This window comes from Rosa chinensis, chromosome 2 (assembly GCF_002994745.2).
Source record: "Rosa chinensis cultivar Old Blush chromosome 2, RchiOBHm-V2, whole genome shotgun sequence".
Taxonomy (NCBI): Eukaryota; Viridiplantae; Streptophyta; class Magnoliopsida; order Rosales; family Rosaceae; genus Rosa; species Rosa chinensis.
The window spans coordinates 30499741-30514173 of NC_037089.1; the positions used below are offsets into that span (position 1 = coordinate 30499741).

General features: G+C 37.4%; 2 protein-coding genes across 2 annotated transcripts; both read right to left on the reverse strand.

Moving 5' to 3' along the window:
* Positions 1 to 9840: 9840 nt before the first annotated feature.
* Positions 9841 to 12715, reverse strand: LOC112184096 (protein ALP1-like). Its single transcript, XM_040513363.1, has 6 exons — positions 12293 to 12715; positions 11449 to 12194; positions 10788 to 11336; positions 10620 to 10676; positions 10451 to 10547; positions 9841 to 10349 (listed from the first exon to the last, which is right to left on the reverse strand). The coding sequence occupies exons 2-6, from the start codon at positions 11503 to 11505 to the stop codon at positions 9841 to 9843; spliced, it is 1269 nt and encodes a 422-aa protein (XP_040369297.1). The 5' UTR covers positions 11506 to 12194; positions 12293 to 12715.
* On the reverse strand, positions 11574 to 12634 carry LOC112187574 (uncharacterized protein At2g29880-like). Its single transcript, XM_024326430.2, has 2 exons — positions 12293 to 12634; positions 11574 to 12194 (listed from the first exon to the last, which is right to left on the reverse strand). The coding sequence occupies exons 1-2, from the start codon at positions 12632 to 12634 to the stop codon at positions 11574 to 11576; spliced, it is 963 nt and encodes a 320-aa protein (XP_024182198.2).
* Positions 12716 to 14433: the final 1718 nt, after the last annotated feature.

Here is a 14433-nt window from a genome sequence, read left to right on the forward strand (position 1 = left end):
CAATCTCCGGAATAGAACGATCCCTACTTGCTTATACTACTAATGATATTTTTAGGGTTAAATTATATGCTTGCTTTGAGCGTATCAAAATACAATTCCCAACCATACTTGGAAAATCTCAAAAGAAAACAAATGAATCAACGACGTGTCCCACAAGCCAAGATATTCTAGAATCCATAAACCAATAAACCAGAAATGATAGATAGATATAATTCCATTAAAAAAAAAATCATATTTTCGGAAATCCTCCAGAAATCACAAAATCGACGAATAAAGATATACTTAATTTTGAAAATCATATCAGAAAATAACTCGTCAAAAATCATCATAAATCATAAATCTAAGTCCGACCATCGTGAACTCCTATCCAAAAATCATGGTGGAAAACCAATCAATAAACCAAATTATAATCCGAAACCAATTCATTTCTTAAATCAATTTATAATCCGAGATCAAATTATATACTCGATAATTGAAACGATAAATGAATCAATCAATAATTCAGAAAAATAATTGCATGCATCATTTAAATCAAAGGTCCACTCACAGTATCCAGCTAACATGGCCAAGTGTAAGGATTCTCGTCGAGTAATCGGTCGGTACCTCATCTTGTACAAAATTATATTCCATAAACAACAAATCGGCAATTAATTATGATTCTAAAACAAAACCGAAAAACCCCACGTAAACTAACATCTCCATTTCTTTCCGGATTTAACCCAAACTTCACCACTGATATCAATCTATTGATTAAAGTATTCCATCACAGGAACAAGGGAAATCCGAAGGTCGGATTCCCATAAATCGACATCCGAAACTCTAAACTTCAGAAATTCACAATCGATAACAAGTTTTTCCCATTTCTACCAAAATCACATTTACAAGTTCTACATGTTACAAGTAACTTATCCAGCTAAAAACCGAAGCCTGCCCATGCGCCTCCATGCACAACCTCCACCTTTGGCTACCAAATTTCTTGTACAACATCATCTCAACATTTCCAACAAGTTTCTCAATTGTGACAAAGTCAGAAAATACCTTGAAGTGGCCGAAAACCAAGCAACCAAAAACTCTTATTTGCACATTCAAATATTCCAGCCGTGATTTCTTCCTCCACGCTTCAATTCGCTGCAAGACATTTGAAGAGCATGAAGGGTGGCTCAAGGCGCTTCCAAACAACCTAGTTTGGTTGCTTGTGGGGGCCGAAAATGGAAGAAAATGACGTTGACCTCCAAGTTGCAATAGTAAAGTTCTTGGTTTGATTTCTCACTTCTCCAGTCAAATCGTCATGAATTCCAACTATGGGCTTGTAGAGGAGGAGGACATGAACTCAAATACACCAGTGGCGCGCCAGTTGGATGTCGGATGGCGGAGAAATGCCAGAAAAACTAGAAACCCGAAGAGGGAGAGGGAGAGGGAGAAAGTCGGGGGGGGGGGAGTAGGTTTCCTGAATTGAAAACTTACCTTGGTAAAAATCCTATATATAGAAAAGTTATCATGAACAGTAGCTTTCATATATTAGGCCATAACTTTCGCATACGAACTCCGATTTTTAAGTATCATATGTCTACGGATTCGGTTTAACGTTCTCTACGACTTTCATGAAGAAAATTTTCTCAAAAACTGATCCAAACAAAAAGTCAATTTTTAGGGCTACTGAAAATATCAAACAAAGTAAAAGGTGAAAATAATTGTCGTTTACTGCCCAAATGACTAGTAAACCGATAAATTTAGGATTCGGGATGTAACATTGTCTTTATTGGTTTATGGTGTTTGCAGTTTTTAGATATGCATGTACAATCCTTTTTTTTTTTTCCTTTCTAATGAACGATTCATTTATTCTTTTAGTGCTCTAGAGGTTTTTATGATATTTAGTCCAGAACAGAAGGGACGGTCAATGATAATATTTGAGATTGTAACTAGTAAGTAGTAATATTGGTGTACGCATTTCTTATACTCGATTGAATTCCTTGTATCATTTGTTTGGTGTCTGAGTATGATAGTTTCAAGCTTCATCAAATTGAGTTATAACGTGATACAAGATTACAAAGAGATTAGTACCACATAGTGTTGGTAAATCTTACCACATTTATACGTATCACATAATGATGTAATATTAAAGGTGTAAAGCCTTAGAAGTATGTCATTTCTCATTGGCTGAAACTCACACCTCACAGATCACTAGCGTGGGCCGCAAGGCAATCTCCTAAAGCAAGACCTCAACTTTTCCCAAAGCCCAAAACCAAGAGCTGTAGTCTCCTAAAGTTTGAGCGACAATTTAACCAACGGAAAGTCTTCAGTAGACGGCTGTGTATAAGGTCTGTACTGCCGTGTATGTAAGAATTTTTGTTTAACCACTCTCTCACTGTAATTAATCAGGAATATTAGTCTGAATCTTCACCACCTTCAGAAAGAGACTAGAGTTTGAGCTGCTTTACAGCAGCCAAAAAAAAAAAAGGCATCATCCAGCAAAATATTATTTGACCTCAATCTGAAACTATTTTAATCTTTCATTCAGACTAAAGTAGAGTCGTCACTAGACTCTCCATTATCACCGTTCTCATTATTCTTCCAGAGTTGTTTCTAACACAACACTGTCCTGGTAATCCATGCAATCATAAGTGATGAGAATAGATCTGCTTTCTCATCCTCAATCATAGTCAAAAACCCAATCGAACTACTAGTCCATGTCTTCAGCGCACTTTGCTCCAAAGTCAAAATAAGCTTCTCAATCCCAGAGTCCCTAAGCCAGTTCTCAATCTCATGCATCAAAATCTTGCACAAGTGCTCAAACCCGGTTGCCATAAGTGGCAGTTCTGCCACCACACCATGAATCCTCATATTAGCAGCAGTGATAGTCAAATATAATGAAAAACAAGAGATAATTTTGACTAAATAACTCAGATATCTCATTCACCTTACAAGAAGGAATTATATACAAATTACAATTGTGCCTAATAAGAAAAGTACTACTCCTAAGGCAAGTAGTAAACCTAATAATACTATAGATATTACAGAATATTACAAAATATCCACATAAATAAGATAAGTATGACTCACGCCAACACTCCCCCTCAAGTTGGCGCATACAGATCACGAATGCCCAACTTGTCAAGTGAGTTATGAAATTACTCGATATTGCCTTCGTGAGAAAATCAGTTAACTGTTCTTCTGAGTGGACAAAAGGAAAAGAGATAAGCTTAGCATCGAGCTTCTCTTTAATGAAATGTCTGTTAACCTCAACATGCTTAGTTCTGTCATGTTGAACTGGGTTGTGAGCAATATCCACCACTACCTTATTATCACAATACAAATTCATGGCTCGTTTGGGTTTAAATCCCAAATCACGAAGTAAATTTCTCAACCAAAGTAATTCACAAACTCTATGAGCCATACCTCTATACTCTGCTTCAACACTTGACCTAGCCACAACCTTTTGTTTCTTACTTCTCCAAGTAACAAGATTACCACCTACAAAAGTGAAGTAACCAGAAGTAGATTTTCTATCCGTAACACAACCTACCCAGTCTGCATCTGTATAACCACTAATATCCAGATGATTATGCTTTGAAAACATCAAGCCTTTTCCAGGTGTAGACTTTAAATACCTCAGAATACGGATCACAGCTTCCATATGAGTTTCACTTGGATTATACATGAATTGACTCACAGCACTAACTGCATATGCAATGTCTGGCCGAGTATGTGAGAGATAGATTAATCTACCAACTAACCTCTGATAGTGAGTCTTCTCTGTAGGAGTTTGAATAGGGTACTCAGCCGGGTTATAATTTTGCTCAATGGGAGTATCAGCAGGTCTACATCCTAGCATTCCTGTCTCTGTCAACAAATCAAGCACATATTTTCTCTGGCATAAGAAAATTCTTGAACTCCCCCTGGCGACCACAATCCCCAAAAAATATTTAAGAGAACTAAGATCTTTCATCTTAAACTCTTATGCAAGTAGATCTTTTAATCTTTCAACCTTCTCTGAATTATCACCAATAATTATCATATCATCAACATAAATAATAAAGGCAGTTAATTTACCTTCACAGCGTTTCAGAAACAATGTATGGTCAGAGTTGCTCTACTTGTACCCAAAATGACGCATAGCTTGAGAGAATCTTCCAAACCAAGCTCGTGGTGATTGTTTGAGTCCATACAAGGACTTATTTAACTTACACACAAATCTACCTCCTGTGCTTGCATCATATCCTGGTGGTAGATCCATATAGACTTCTTTAGATAGCTCTCCATGTAAAAAGGCATTCTTCACATCAAACTATTGCAAAGGCCAATCTAGATTAGCTACTAGAGACATCAACACTCGAACAGTATTAATCTTTGCTACTGGAGCAAAGGTCTCCTCATAATCCACGCCATATGTTTGAGTATATCCTTTTGCAACAAGTCTTGCTTTATACCTGTTTACTGAACCATCTGCATTATTTGATAGTGTACACCCATCTACATCCAACAACTCTCTTTCCTTGTGGAGGTGGCACCAACTCCCAAGTATTATTCTTCTCCAATGCCTCCATCTCTTCATTCATCGCTTGAGACCATTTGGGATCCTTGAGAGGATCCTGCACTTTACTGGGAACACATACAGAGGATATTTGATTCACAAAGGAAGCATGGGATTTGGATAATCGGTGGGTGGATACAAAGTTAGCTATGGCATACTTAGACTTAACATCTAAACTTGGTTCATATTGATGAGGTGGTTTACCATGGGTGGACCTAGGAGGCAAAACATACACACTATCACCAATATCAGAGTTAGAAGAAACACCACTAACCTCAAGATTGGGACTCTCTTCAGGGATTGGTTGACAAGGGTTATCTATATCTAAGAGGGGTGGAGGAGCTTGGCCTTCTTAGAGGGTAGACCATTCGGCAATTGTCTCTTCTGTTTCAGAACTCGCAATGCTCTGTTCGGCAGTTGCATGGCGAAGGGTAGACGATTCAGCAATTGCCTTTTCTGTTTTGGAACTCGCAATGCTTTGTTTGGCAGTTGCATGGTGAAGGGTAGACGATTCAGCAATTGCATTTTCTGTTTCGGAACTCGCAATGCTCTATTTGGCAATTGCCTTTTCTATTTCTGCAGGAGTGTCATTGGCTTCAATGGGCTGAATTTTAATCTCACAAGACTTCTCTTCCAAAAAAGTGTGTTTCTCCCCCTGAAGTGAAGGATTGATGGGAGAAAAATAACATGCATCCTCATAAAAGGTGACGTCTATGGCAACAAAAACTTTATGTGCAAGAGGATGAAAACACTTGTAGCCCTTCTGATTAACACCATAGCCCACAAAAACACACTTTAATGCCCTGGCATCGAGTTTGGACATTTAATTCTTAGGAACATGGACGAACACAACACACCCAAAGACACGAGTAGGGAGATTAGAAAACGAAGGGACAGACACATGATTTGAAAGAGCAGCATAAGGGGTTTGACCATTGAGAACAGAGGAATGTAGCCTATTGATGAGATGACAAGCAGTGAGAATTGCATCTCCCCAAAGATACTTAGGCATATGAGCACTAAATAAAAGAGACTGGGCTATGTCAAGAACATGACGATTCTTTCTTTCTGACACCCCATTTTGTTCAAGGGGTTTGAGGGCAAGTAGTTTGATGAATGATCCCATGAGAATGAAAGAATTGGTGAAACTGAGAATTGACAAACTTCCCCCCATTATCAGAACGAAAGACTTTAATATTGGCTCCAAATTGATTTTGAACAAGAGCAAAAAATTCTTGGAAAGCAGAGAAGACTTCATATTTGTGTTTCAATAAAGCGACCCAGGTAAGATGGGTATAATCATCAATAAACAAAACAAACCAATATTTACCAGACAAGGTTGACTCACGGGAAAGTCCCCATAAATCAGAATGAATAAGCTCAAAAGGAAAAGAACTCCTAGTAATACTCAAAGGATAACTAGTACGATGACTTTTAGCTAAGACACATGACTCACAAAGCAACTTAGACTCATCAATGCCCAGAAACAAGGATGGCATAGATTTCTTCATGACACTAAAGGAAGGATGTCCCAATCTCCGATGCCATAGCCATAATTCTTCAACTTGATTAGTAACCCTAGTTGAAATCAAAGCTGCTTGGACTGCCTTCTCCAGCTTCAATTCGGCGAACATGCAATCCAGATGAAATAGTCGACCCCTCAGATAATCCCTGTCGATTATTTCCCTAGTGAGGAGGTCCTGAAAAATCACATACAAAAAAAAAATGTTACAGAACACTGAGATTGAGTATTAAGCTGAGGCAAAGATATAAGATGATGAGAGAGATCAGGGACATAAAGAACATCATGTAGTGTCAAAGAAGGGGTGAGACGAACATACCCTATTCCTAAAATAGGAAAAGAATCACCATTAGCATTGACAACAGAGGAAATAGAGGGTGGATTGAGAAAAAGAAAGAGACTACGATCATAGGTCATATGGTCAGATGCTACAGAATCAATTATCTAAATATTGCCACCAGTAAAGCTAGAAATTTTTAAACCAACTCCAACCTTACCATTACCACCGCAACTTACGGATGCGGTATCCTTACCAGCAAAGTTGGTGTGATCTTTTGTCACCGCATAGGAATCTTGGTCTTGAACAAGATGAACAGCAGCCTTTCCCTTGAGTTTGTTGTCCTGAGGTCGAAGCCTATGAAAGTAGCTTGCTGGAAAACCAACCAACCTGTAACAATTTGCTTTGATGTGGCCTGGATTCTTGCAGTAGTTACAAGTCAGATTTGAGGAGAACTTGGGAGAAATGTCTTGATCTTTCACCATGGTGAATACGCAGCGGAAGGAAAAACAACAAAGTACTTGGAAATATAAGAAGGCAACGGTGATGAAAGGATCAAAGGACAAGGAACAAATCCAAGCACAAAGAACAAGGGTCAATGATCAAAGAACAATGAGTCAGAGTCCAGGATCGGATCTCTGCTTTGATACCAAGTCAAATATAACGAAAAACAAGAGATAATTTTGACTAAGTAACTGAGATATCTCATCACCTTACAAGAAGAAATTATTTACAAATTACAATTGTGCCTAATAAGAAAAGTACTACTCCGATCCTAAGGCAAGTAGTAAACCTAATAATACTACAGATATTACAGATCATGGAATATTATAGAATTTCTACATAAATAAGGTAAGTATGACTCACGCCAACAGTGATCACCTTGTCTTGCTGCTCCAAAATGATGGTCTAGGTTATCACCACATTATCTATAACCTCTTAACCGAGGATCTAGCTTAAGTGATGATAATCATCAATGGTCCCTCGGTTAAGCGGTGATATGAATGGTTCAGGTTCAATTTCGGTCTCCTATAAATAGTTAGAGAAGGTGGTAGGGTTTGCACTCCTCTAAGGAAAGGGAAAAAAATATTTTGGGTTTGCTCCAACAAGTGCAATGGATATGGATATGCCGACTTACCTCCAGTTTAGGGCTTGATATGTTCTAATTTAATTAGGTTTATTACTAACGTTATTCTTGCATATGCTATTTCTACTTTAATTAGGTTTATCACTTTCCTAATTTTCCTTATTGTAAGAGGATTGTATGATTATATAGTGTGTTCTCCTCGGGAGAAGAACATACGCGCAATAATATTATTCTCTCACATACGTATTCTTTTTCATATTGTTTGACTGTTCGATGGATAGGCCGATCTACCTAGAGTTTTTGGTCCGTGAGGATGAGCAGGTTCGGAATCGGTGGTATGTGATTGAGGAGAGAGGTGGTGAAGAAGAAACAGCAGCAGATGAGTTGGAGGGCTGGGTCCGTAAAAGTGAAACAGATAGAGTCAGACAATTGCATCTTCCCCATTTAGATTATGAGCTCCAGTCTAACAGTTTCGCCGTCGCTGAATCCCGTTTATTCCTCATCGGTGGCTATTTTCAACCTTACGACACATCTGATCCCGAACTATTTGGCAGAAGTGAAGCCGTCGGATTTCACTACATTGACTTGAATCGGAGCGACCCCACTTGGCAATTCACGATGTTGGACGAAGCATATTTCGCCGGTGCGAATGAGGGAGCGATTTCCAAGGACGGTTGGATGTACACGGTGGGAAAACATCTGGGCCGCTTCCGTTGGGATGACTTCTCCACCTGGGAAAATTTTTGCTTGCCCTTTAATCCGTCATATGCAAAGGTGCTTGCTGTTACTGAGACCGAGATTTACCTGTTTTGCCCTTCATTCGGGGGTGGCGGTAGTATAGCCCGCGGTGATCTGAAATCTAACTGTTGGAAGACCCTTAATCTGAATTCTCCGTGTTCCCGTTGGTCCTCCGGCGTGGTAGTGGGAAACAATTATTTGGTTTCCTTTGGAGTTCTGGAGCGCGACAGCAGGCAGTACCTGGATTATCTTCCGGGTGTATATATTTATGATATTCATAACGAAACATGGCTCTCCGAACCAGTTCAGGGCCTCCCAAATGATGGGATCATCCTCCCCACCCTAGGCCTAAGAGAAGATGGTGAAAGTGTTTTTCACTCATCCCTGATGCAAGTCCGGAGAGATGAACTGAAATTGGCTTTGGTTTGGTCCCATGAGGTGCCCAGCGAACAGACTCATGTTCATTGGTCCAAATTCATACTCCACAGCAACAACAACCACGGTGCCCCAGACTTCTATGCTGAACTCTTATCTCATGGAGTCTGTTTCGGTGGTGACACCCTTTTGCTCAATAGCACAACAGGATAGGATTATAAGCACCTTAATTACCTCCATCACTTTTCAATTCTCTTTGCAGCAATTCTCTTAGTTGCCTACAAACATCAGCTTCTTTACAATTTGCTGGTTGCCTTTCGCTTTGGTTGTGTATTATCTTTTTTTTTTGGAAAGTTTTTGTTGTGTATTATCTAAAAGAAAGAAACTGTTTTATGGTTTTTGCATGGTCTGTGCTTATGTTCTGCGCAGTGTATGCAAGTGGGGCTCTAAATAACTTTCATATCCCCCTCGTTCCATATGGAAGTTTTTGGGCCTGTTGACTCTATTCAAGATAATTAAAACCAGTTTAATGCCGATCAAAAATATAGGAAATATCCTCGCATTTATGTCTTCATTAATATGTCTGCAATTAGCGTTGCGACAAATCATCATCACAAAGCAGTTAGTGTGATTATTCAACACTCAGATGAACCCTTTATAGTTCTGTAATCAGTTTCCGATTACATTTTTGTTTATGTAGATTGATTGAAATATACAAGAAGTAATCGAGTTCAATATTAGGTTGAGTTCAAATTTGGCTAGCTTGGTTATCATCATTTTGCTGTGTGGTCGATTGTGGTTGTAGTTGATAGTTAATTGATACCATGGAGAACAATTTGTGACATTAAGGGGGGTGTATTGTATTTGGATTTGTGTGGAGTTTTTTTAAATGATAGACTTTTTCAAAAGTCCATGGATTCTATAAAAAGTTCATAGACTTTTATTGATTTTTTAAAAACCATTGACTTTTACTGATTTTTAGCACAGATTTTTACTGATTTGTAAAAATCTACAGACTTTATATGAATGACTTATGTAGATTTCACAATACTTATAAAAAAGAAAAACCAAGCTAGTTTATTAGGCAGAGAATAAAATACGATGCCATAGCTATGTTAACTAATGACCATTAGCGTAGGAATCAGAGAATCTCAAATAATGTCATGAAACAAACATATAAGAAAATAAAGGAAAAGCCTCCGAATATAATCAACCAAACCAAAAGATATCCAAAAAAGAGAAGGAAAAAAAAAACACATTGATGAAGTTTCATGCCAAATAAGCAGACGTCTTTGAAATACTGATATGATTTATTCTTCTCCCTCATTTTCACTTTCTTGATTGTCATTGTTTTCATTGTTGGCATTTGGTTGGGCATCTGTCCACATATGAGTAGCAATACTCATTCTCCATTCATTAGCATTCTCTCTTTGCTGATCTTGGGTTTGAAAATCATCCCATTCAAAATTATCTTCGTGATTGTCTATCGGATCTTCTTCTGGTTCAGGAGGAAATTCATCTGAACGACATTCCTGTCGAAGAAAATTGTGCAGTCCTGCACAAGCCAAAACTAGTTCTGCTTGTGTCTTATATAAAAATGGTGGTGCTGATTTGAAGATTGTGAAACGCGACTTAAATGTTCCAAATATTCTCTCAATTACGTTCCTCAAGGAAGCATGGCGAAGATTGAATAACTCAATTGCATTGACAGGATGATTTCCTTCACCACCAAAATCTTTGAGGTGATATCGAGTACCTCGAAATGGAGCTAGGAACCGACGTCGATTTGGGAATCCACAGTCCCCTAAGTAATATTTACCTAATAATAAAAAACATGTGCAATTAGTATGTTATATATATGTTATATGACATAAATTGTAATAAGTACTCTGAATTTTTTTTATGCACGTAAAACTATACCTGGTGGCACTTTGAGTCCATTTAGTCTAGAAATCGCATCATTCAACACTTTTGAATCATGAGCGGAACCCTCCCATCCACTAATCACATATATGAACTGTAAATCAAAGTTACAAGCTGCTAATACATTTTGTGATATCTTCCCATGGCGATTTCGATATCTGCTTACCTCACGTCCAACTACCGTTGCAGGAATATGCGTGCCATCTATAGCTCCGACACAATCCTAAAATAATGAAAAAAGATATCAATAGCTGAAAAGAAAAAATGAAATAATATCTTCATTACTGTACAATGAAATAAATAATTAACCATCCATAAAAGTTGCATTGCTTACCTTAAAGTAAGGATAGAACCTTGTACTTTCTCTTATGTTAGGTGGTATGGATTCAGGTTTAGCCATAAACTGTGGTGCTATTGTATTCAAGGCCTTCAAGACTTTGTTGAAACTTCTGCTAACAGCAAAATGAGATCGCTCAAATATCAGCCGAGCTTCACTGTATCGATTATTTTGGCCGACAACTAGTAAAAAGGTTGCAAGCATTTCTTCAACACAAATGTGTCTTGTATCCCGTAAAGGTGTTTTCGCTTTTAGGATGCTACATAATTTTCGAAACACGTCAGGATACATTCTATACACATCTCTAAAGATTTGAGGGTCTCTGTCCAATATGTTGTGCATATATATGTATCCACTTGATGTCACTGGTCGACGAGTCAGCGGACGTCTAATATGTTCACCACGTATGCTGAACACAAGTTCGTATAACACATAAATCACTGCTTGTATTGCCATTAATAATATCTTAACAGCCTCGTAAAACTGCTCTTCCTCTTCATCAGCTCCATACATGTCCATTTCAGACATTGCTAATAGAGAAAGCACCTAAACATATTTATAAAAAAAATATATCACTATTCATATTAACATTCATTCAAAAGCAAATCAAAAATCATAAATATTCAAACAAAAAATCAAATTGTAATTCATAACATACCAGTTTAAAATCATTCAAAACAAGCTGCAATTCAAACAAAATAAAATCAAACTCCATAACTTAAAATTAATAATAGAACATAGCCTATTGCTTATTAGGTGTCGCTAGTGGAGATTGACCCACACCTATTGCATTTGTTTATAGGTGATCCAATTATGTCGTTGTTCAGGAGTCATCTTCAAGAAGAAATCTTGCTTTGCTTTAGTATTAAGCAAATCAAGAGCCATAAAGCAAGCCTCATCAGTTAATCCTGGGGTCTCGTTCATAGCATCCAAAAGATCACTCTCTCTTGATTCTCTCTTCTCCATTAAGCCACAAATTTTATCAAAACTTGTGACAATTTTACCAATGCCACTTGATAAGTTTTCTAAAACCTCAGCCTGACTAGTTGCCCCCTTTGAGCCGCTATTATTTTCATAGTCAGTCCTACTCCGTTTTCCTTGAGTCCTGCTATGTGGTGGAGCATCTACATTGGTACCTTGGGAGGGTTGTTGTGAAAGAGATGGCGAGTTTTCTTGGTGTGATGACTCATTTTCACTTTGCACGAACATGTTAGTATTTCGATCAAAAACTAATCCATCAATTCCCCAAGGTCCGTTTTCTTCCGCTCCAAATGTAGAGGCATCTGTATCATCACCTAAACTGATTGAGCCCATTCCAGTTGCAGTTCCATTTCCAACTGCAATTTTCAAGTCCTCATAGTCTGGAAAAGTTTCTGACCGAAAGTGCCCATGCGTTGGATGTGACTAGTAGGGAAAAAAAAATACACGTGTCAATATGATGATAACCATTTGAAATAACTATAAATCTAAATTAGAATAAAATGAAAAAGCAATAAGCTCACCTTCAAATAATCTGCCCATACTTCATCATCAGCAGTGAATCTCTTTGTGATCGGATCCCACCCAAATCCAGAACTATGACGCATAAGTTGAGAGTAATTGGTGTATTGTTTCTTAAACCATTTCACTCTACTTTGGTAATGACTAAAACTTATTTCACAACCAAGTTTTTCCTTCAGTTTAGGAAGTAGCTTCGCCTCTACTGTTTGTTTGCTTATCACACCATTAATATCACGCAATCCAAGTTTGGCGCCTTCAACCATAAGTTGAAGCAAAACATTGCTCTCTTCAGCATTCCAAGTTTTGTAATCTTTTCTTTTACCATTCCCTTGTGAATCTCCCATCTATACGATTGCGTAAAAGTAATCATACATGCAACTTTTATCAATCAAAACATTATAATTCAGAACAATATAAACATAAGGGAAGTATAGACTGGAAAAAAAAAAATTAGAAGTCCAAGGTACATGGCTCCACAAAGAAACAAGAAAGATATTAGACCCCAAATGACAACCCTTCTGTTATCAAGACGCACAACTATCAGGTGTGTATATCAATATAAACATGCACCAATATCCTGTTTTCATACTCTCCTAAATTGCTTTCTGACACAACAAAATAATAAAGTAAAGAAGAGTTGCTGGTATCCTTCATCAGCTTGAATCTATTCATATTAAGAGCAATGATTTTGGCTACTAGGGATAAGGAATCATTCTGGTAAGAAGCATTACTTCAAAACGTATGCAAGGTTTTTTTTTTTTTTTCTTCTTTTCTTTAAACATGCATTAAGCATACAAAAGGAACCAACTCAGACAATTGGGTGCAGAGACAAAAATAGCAAATTTTGATACATTGTTCATATTGATTATTACCTAGCCAACTTCTCTTTGATTAATTTTTCTTTGTTTCATAATTCATTCAATTACATTTTGATCCACACTTGTTTGTTTTTTATAGCATGCCATACAATATGATTATAAACAGTACTCATAAATTGCACAAATCAGACTCTCATAACCCCAAAACTTGATCACGATCTGTTTCCATGGGAATTTGAAGGAGAAAATAAAAAGAATCTGAATCCTAAAGAAATTGAGGTCCATAAAGATGACAAAACTGAATCAAGGTACCAGACAACTGTCATCATGGCAATTTGCCCAACCAACATGAATCAAAACTCCAGAACAATATTCCTATCTCTCAGTTGACTACAAACTTAGCTGAATTAACTCTTTGAAGATTCAGTGATCCTATTTACTCAACCTACTACTCTGTAATCCCAAAGTAAAATTTCTAACATTAAAGCTCTGCTCAACATACACATAATATTCTCAAAGCATAAAAAAGAACACTAAAATTTTAGAAAAAGAAAATAAATAACCTGACATAATTTTATCAGCCATTGCCGACTTTAGTGGTGGCCAACATTGGCTTCAAATTGAAGGGTTAAAGCAAAATTTGAATGAAAATTAATAACTCTGTATAGATTCACCCAAAGCTTGAACCAAATCGCACCTCTGACATTACTATCATTTTAAGAAAGTTGACATGAGATTGTCAACATAAGTCCTATCTCAATGCAGGGTAAAATCACACACACTATTAGGTATAGAAAAGAAGTTCTGGCATGAAGGAAAAAAAAAAAAAACCACCCACCGTTTGGCTAATCTACCCGAACTTAAGAGCCACAAGGGCAAAGCAGTAGCAAAAAAAAGAGAACCATGCCATATAGGACAGCAACAAATACAAAAGAAACAGAAAACCTAGCGAGAAAAACAAAGAAGAAGAAACATACGCAGCAAACAAGCGACAACAATAGCAATAACCGCAATAGTATGCAGGACTATGATCGAACCGTAAAAGCATTAGGCATATACATTATTTGGCTTTGTTTTAGGAGTTGATGATAATATTAGGGTTCCAAGCATCACAATTGAAAAAAAAAAAAAAAATCAAATTCAACAACAACAATGAACATGTTAGGTATTAGAGGTTGATATCACAAAATAATAGAGAAAAGAAAAAAGAAATCATGAAAGAGAGATGATGGAGGACCAACCTTGAACGCGCAGAGAGAAGAACTTTGACAGACTTTTCCACGCTCAAAATCTTTGCTCTGGTGGCTGGAAAAATATTGGAATTT

Coding starts and splice junctions, on each gene's coding strand:
- LOC112184096 (XM_040513363.1), bottom strand. CDS start 11,505: ATGGAGTTTGATTTTATTTTGTTTGAATTGCAGCTTGTTTTGAATGAT. Junction 11,337..11,448: donor TTTTGAATGATTTTAAACTG/GTATGTTATGAA, acceptor AAATATGTTTAG/GTGCTTTCTCTATTAGCAAT. Junction 10,350..10,450: donor TGGACTCAAAGTGCCACCAG/GTATAGTTTTAC, acceptor TTTTATTATTAG/GTAAATATTACTTAGGGGAC.
- LOC112187574 (XM_024326430.2), bottom strand. CDS start 12,634: ATGGGAGATTCACAAGGGAATGGTAAAAGAAAAGATTACAAAACTTGG. Junction 12,195..12,292: donor TATGGGCAGATTATTTGAAG/GTGAGCTTATTG, acceptor TTTCCCTACTAG/TCACATCCAACGCATGGGCA.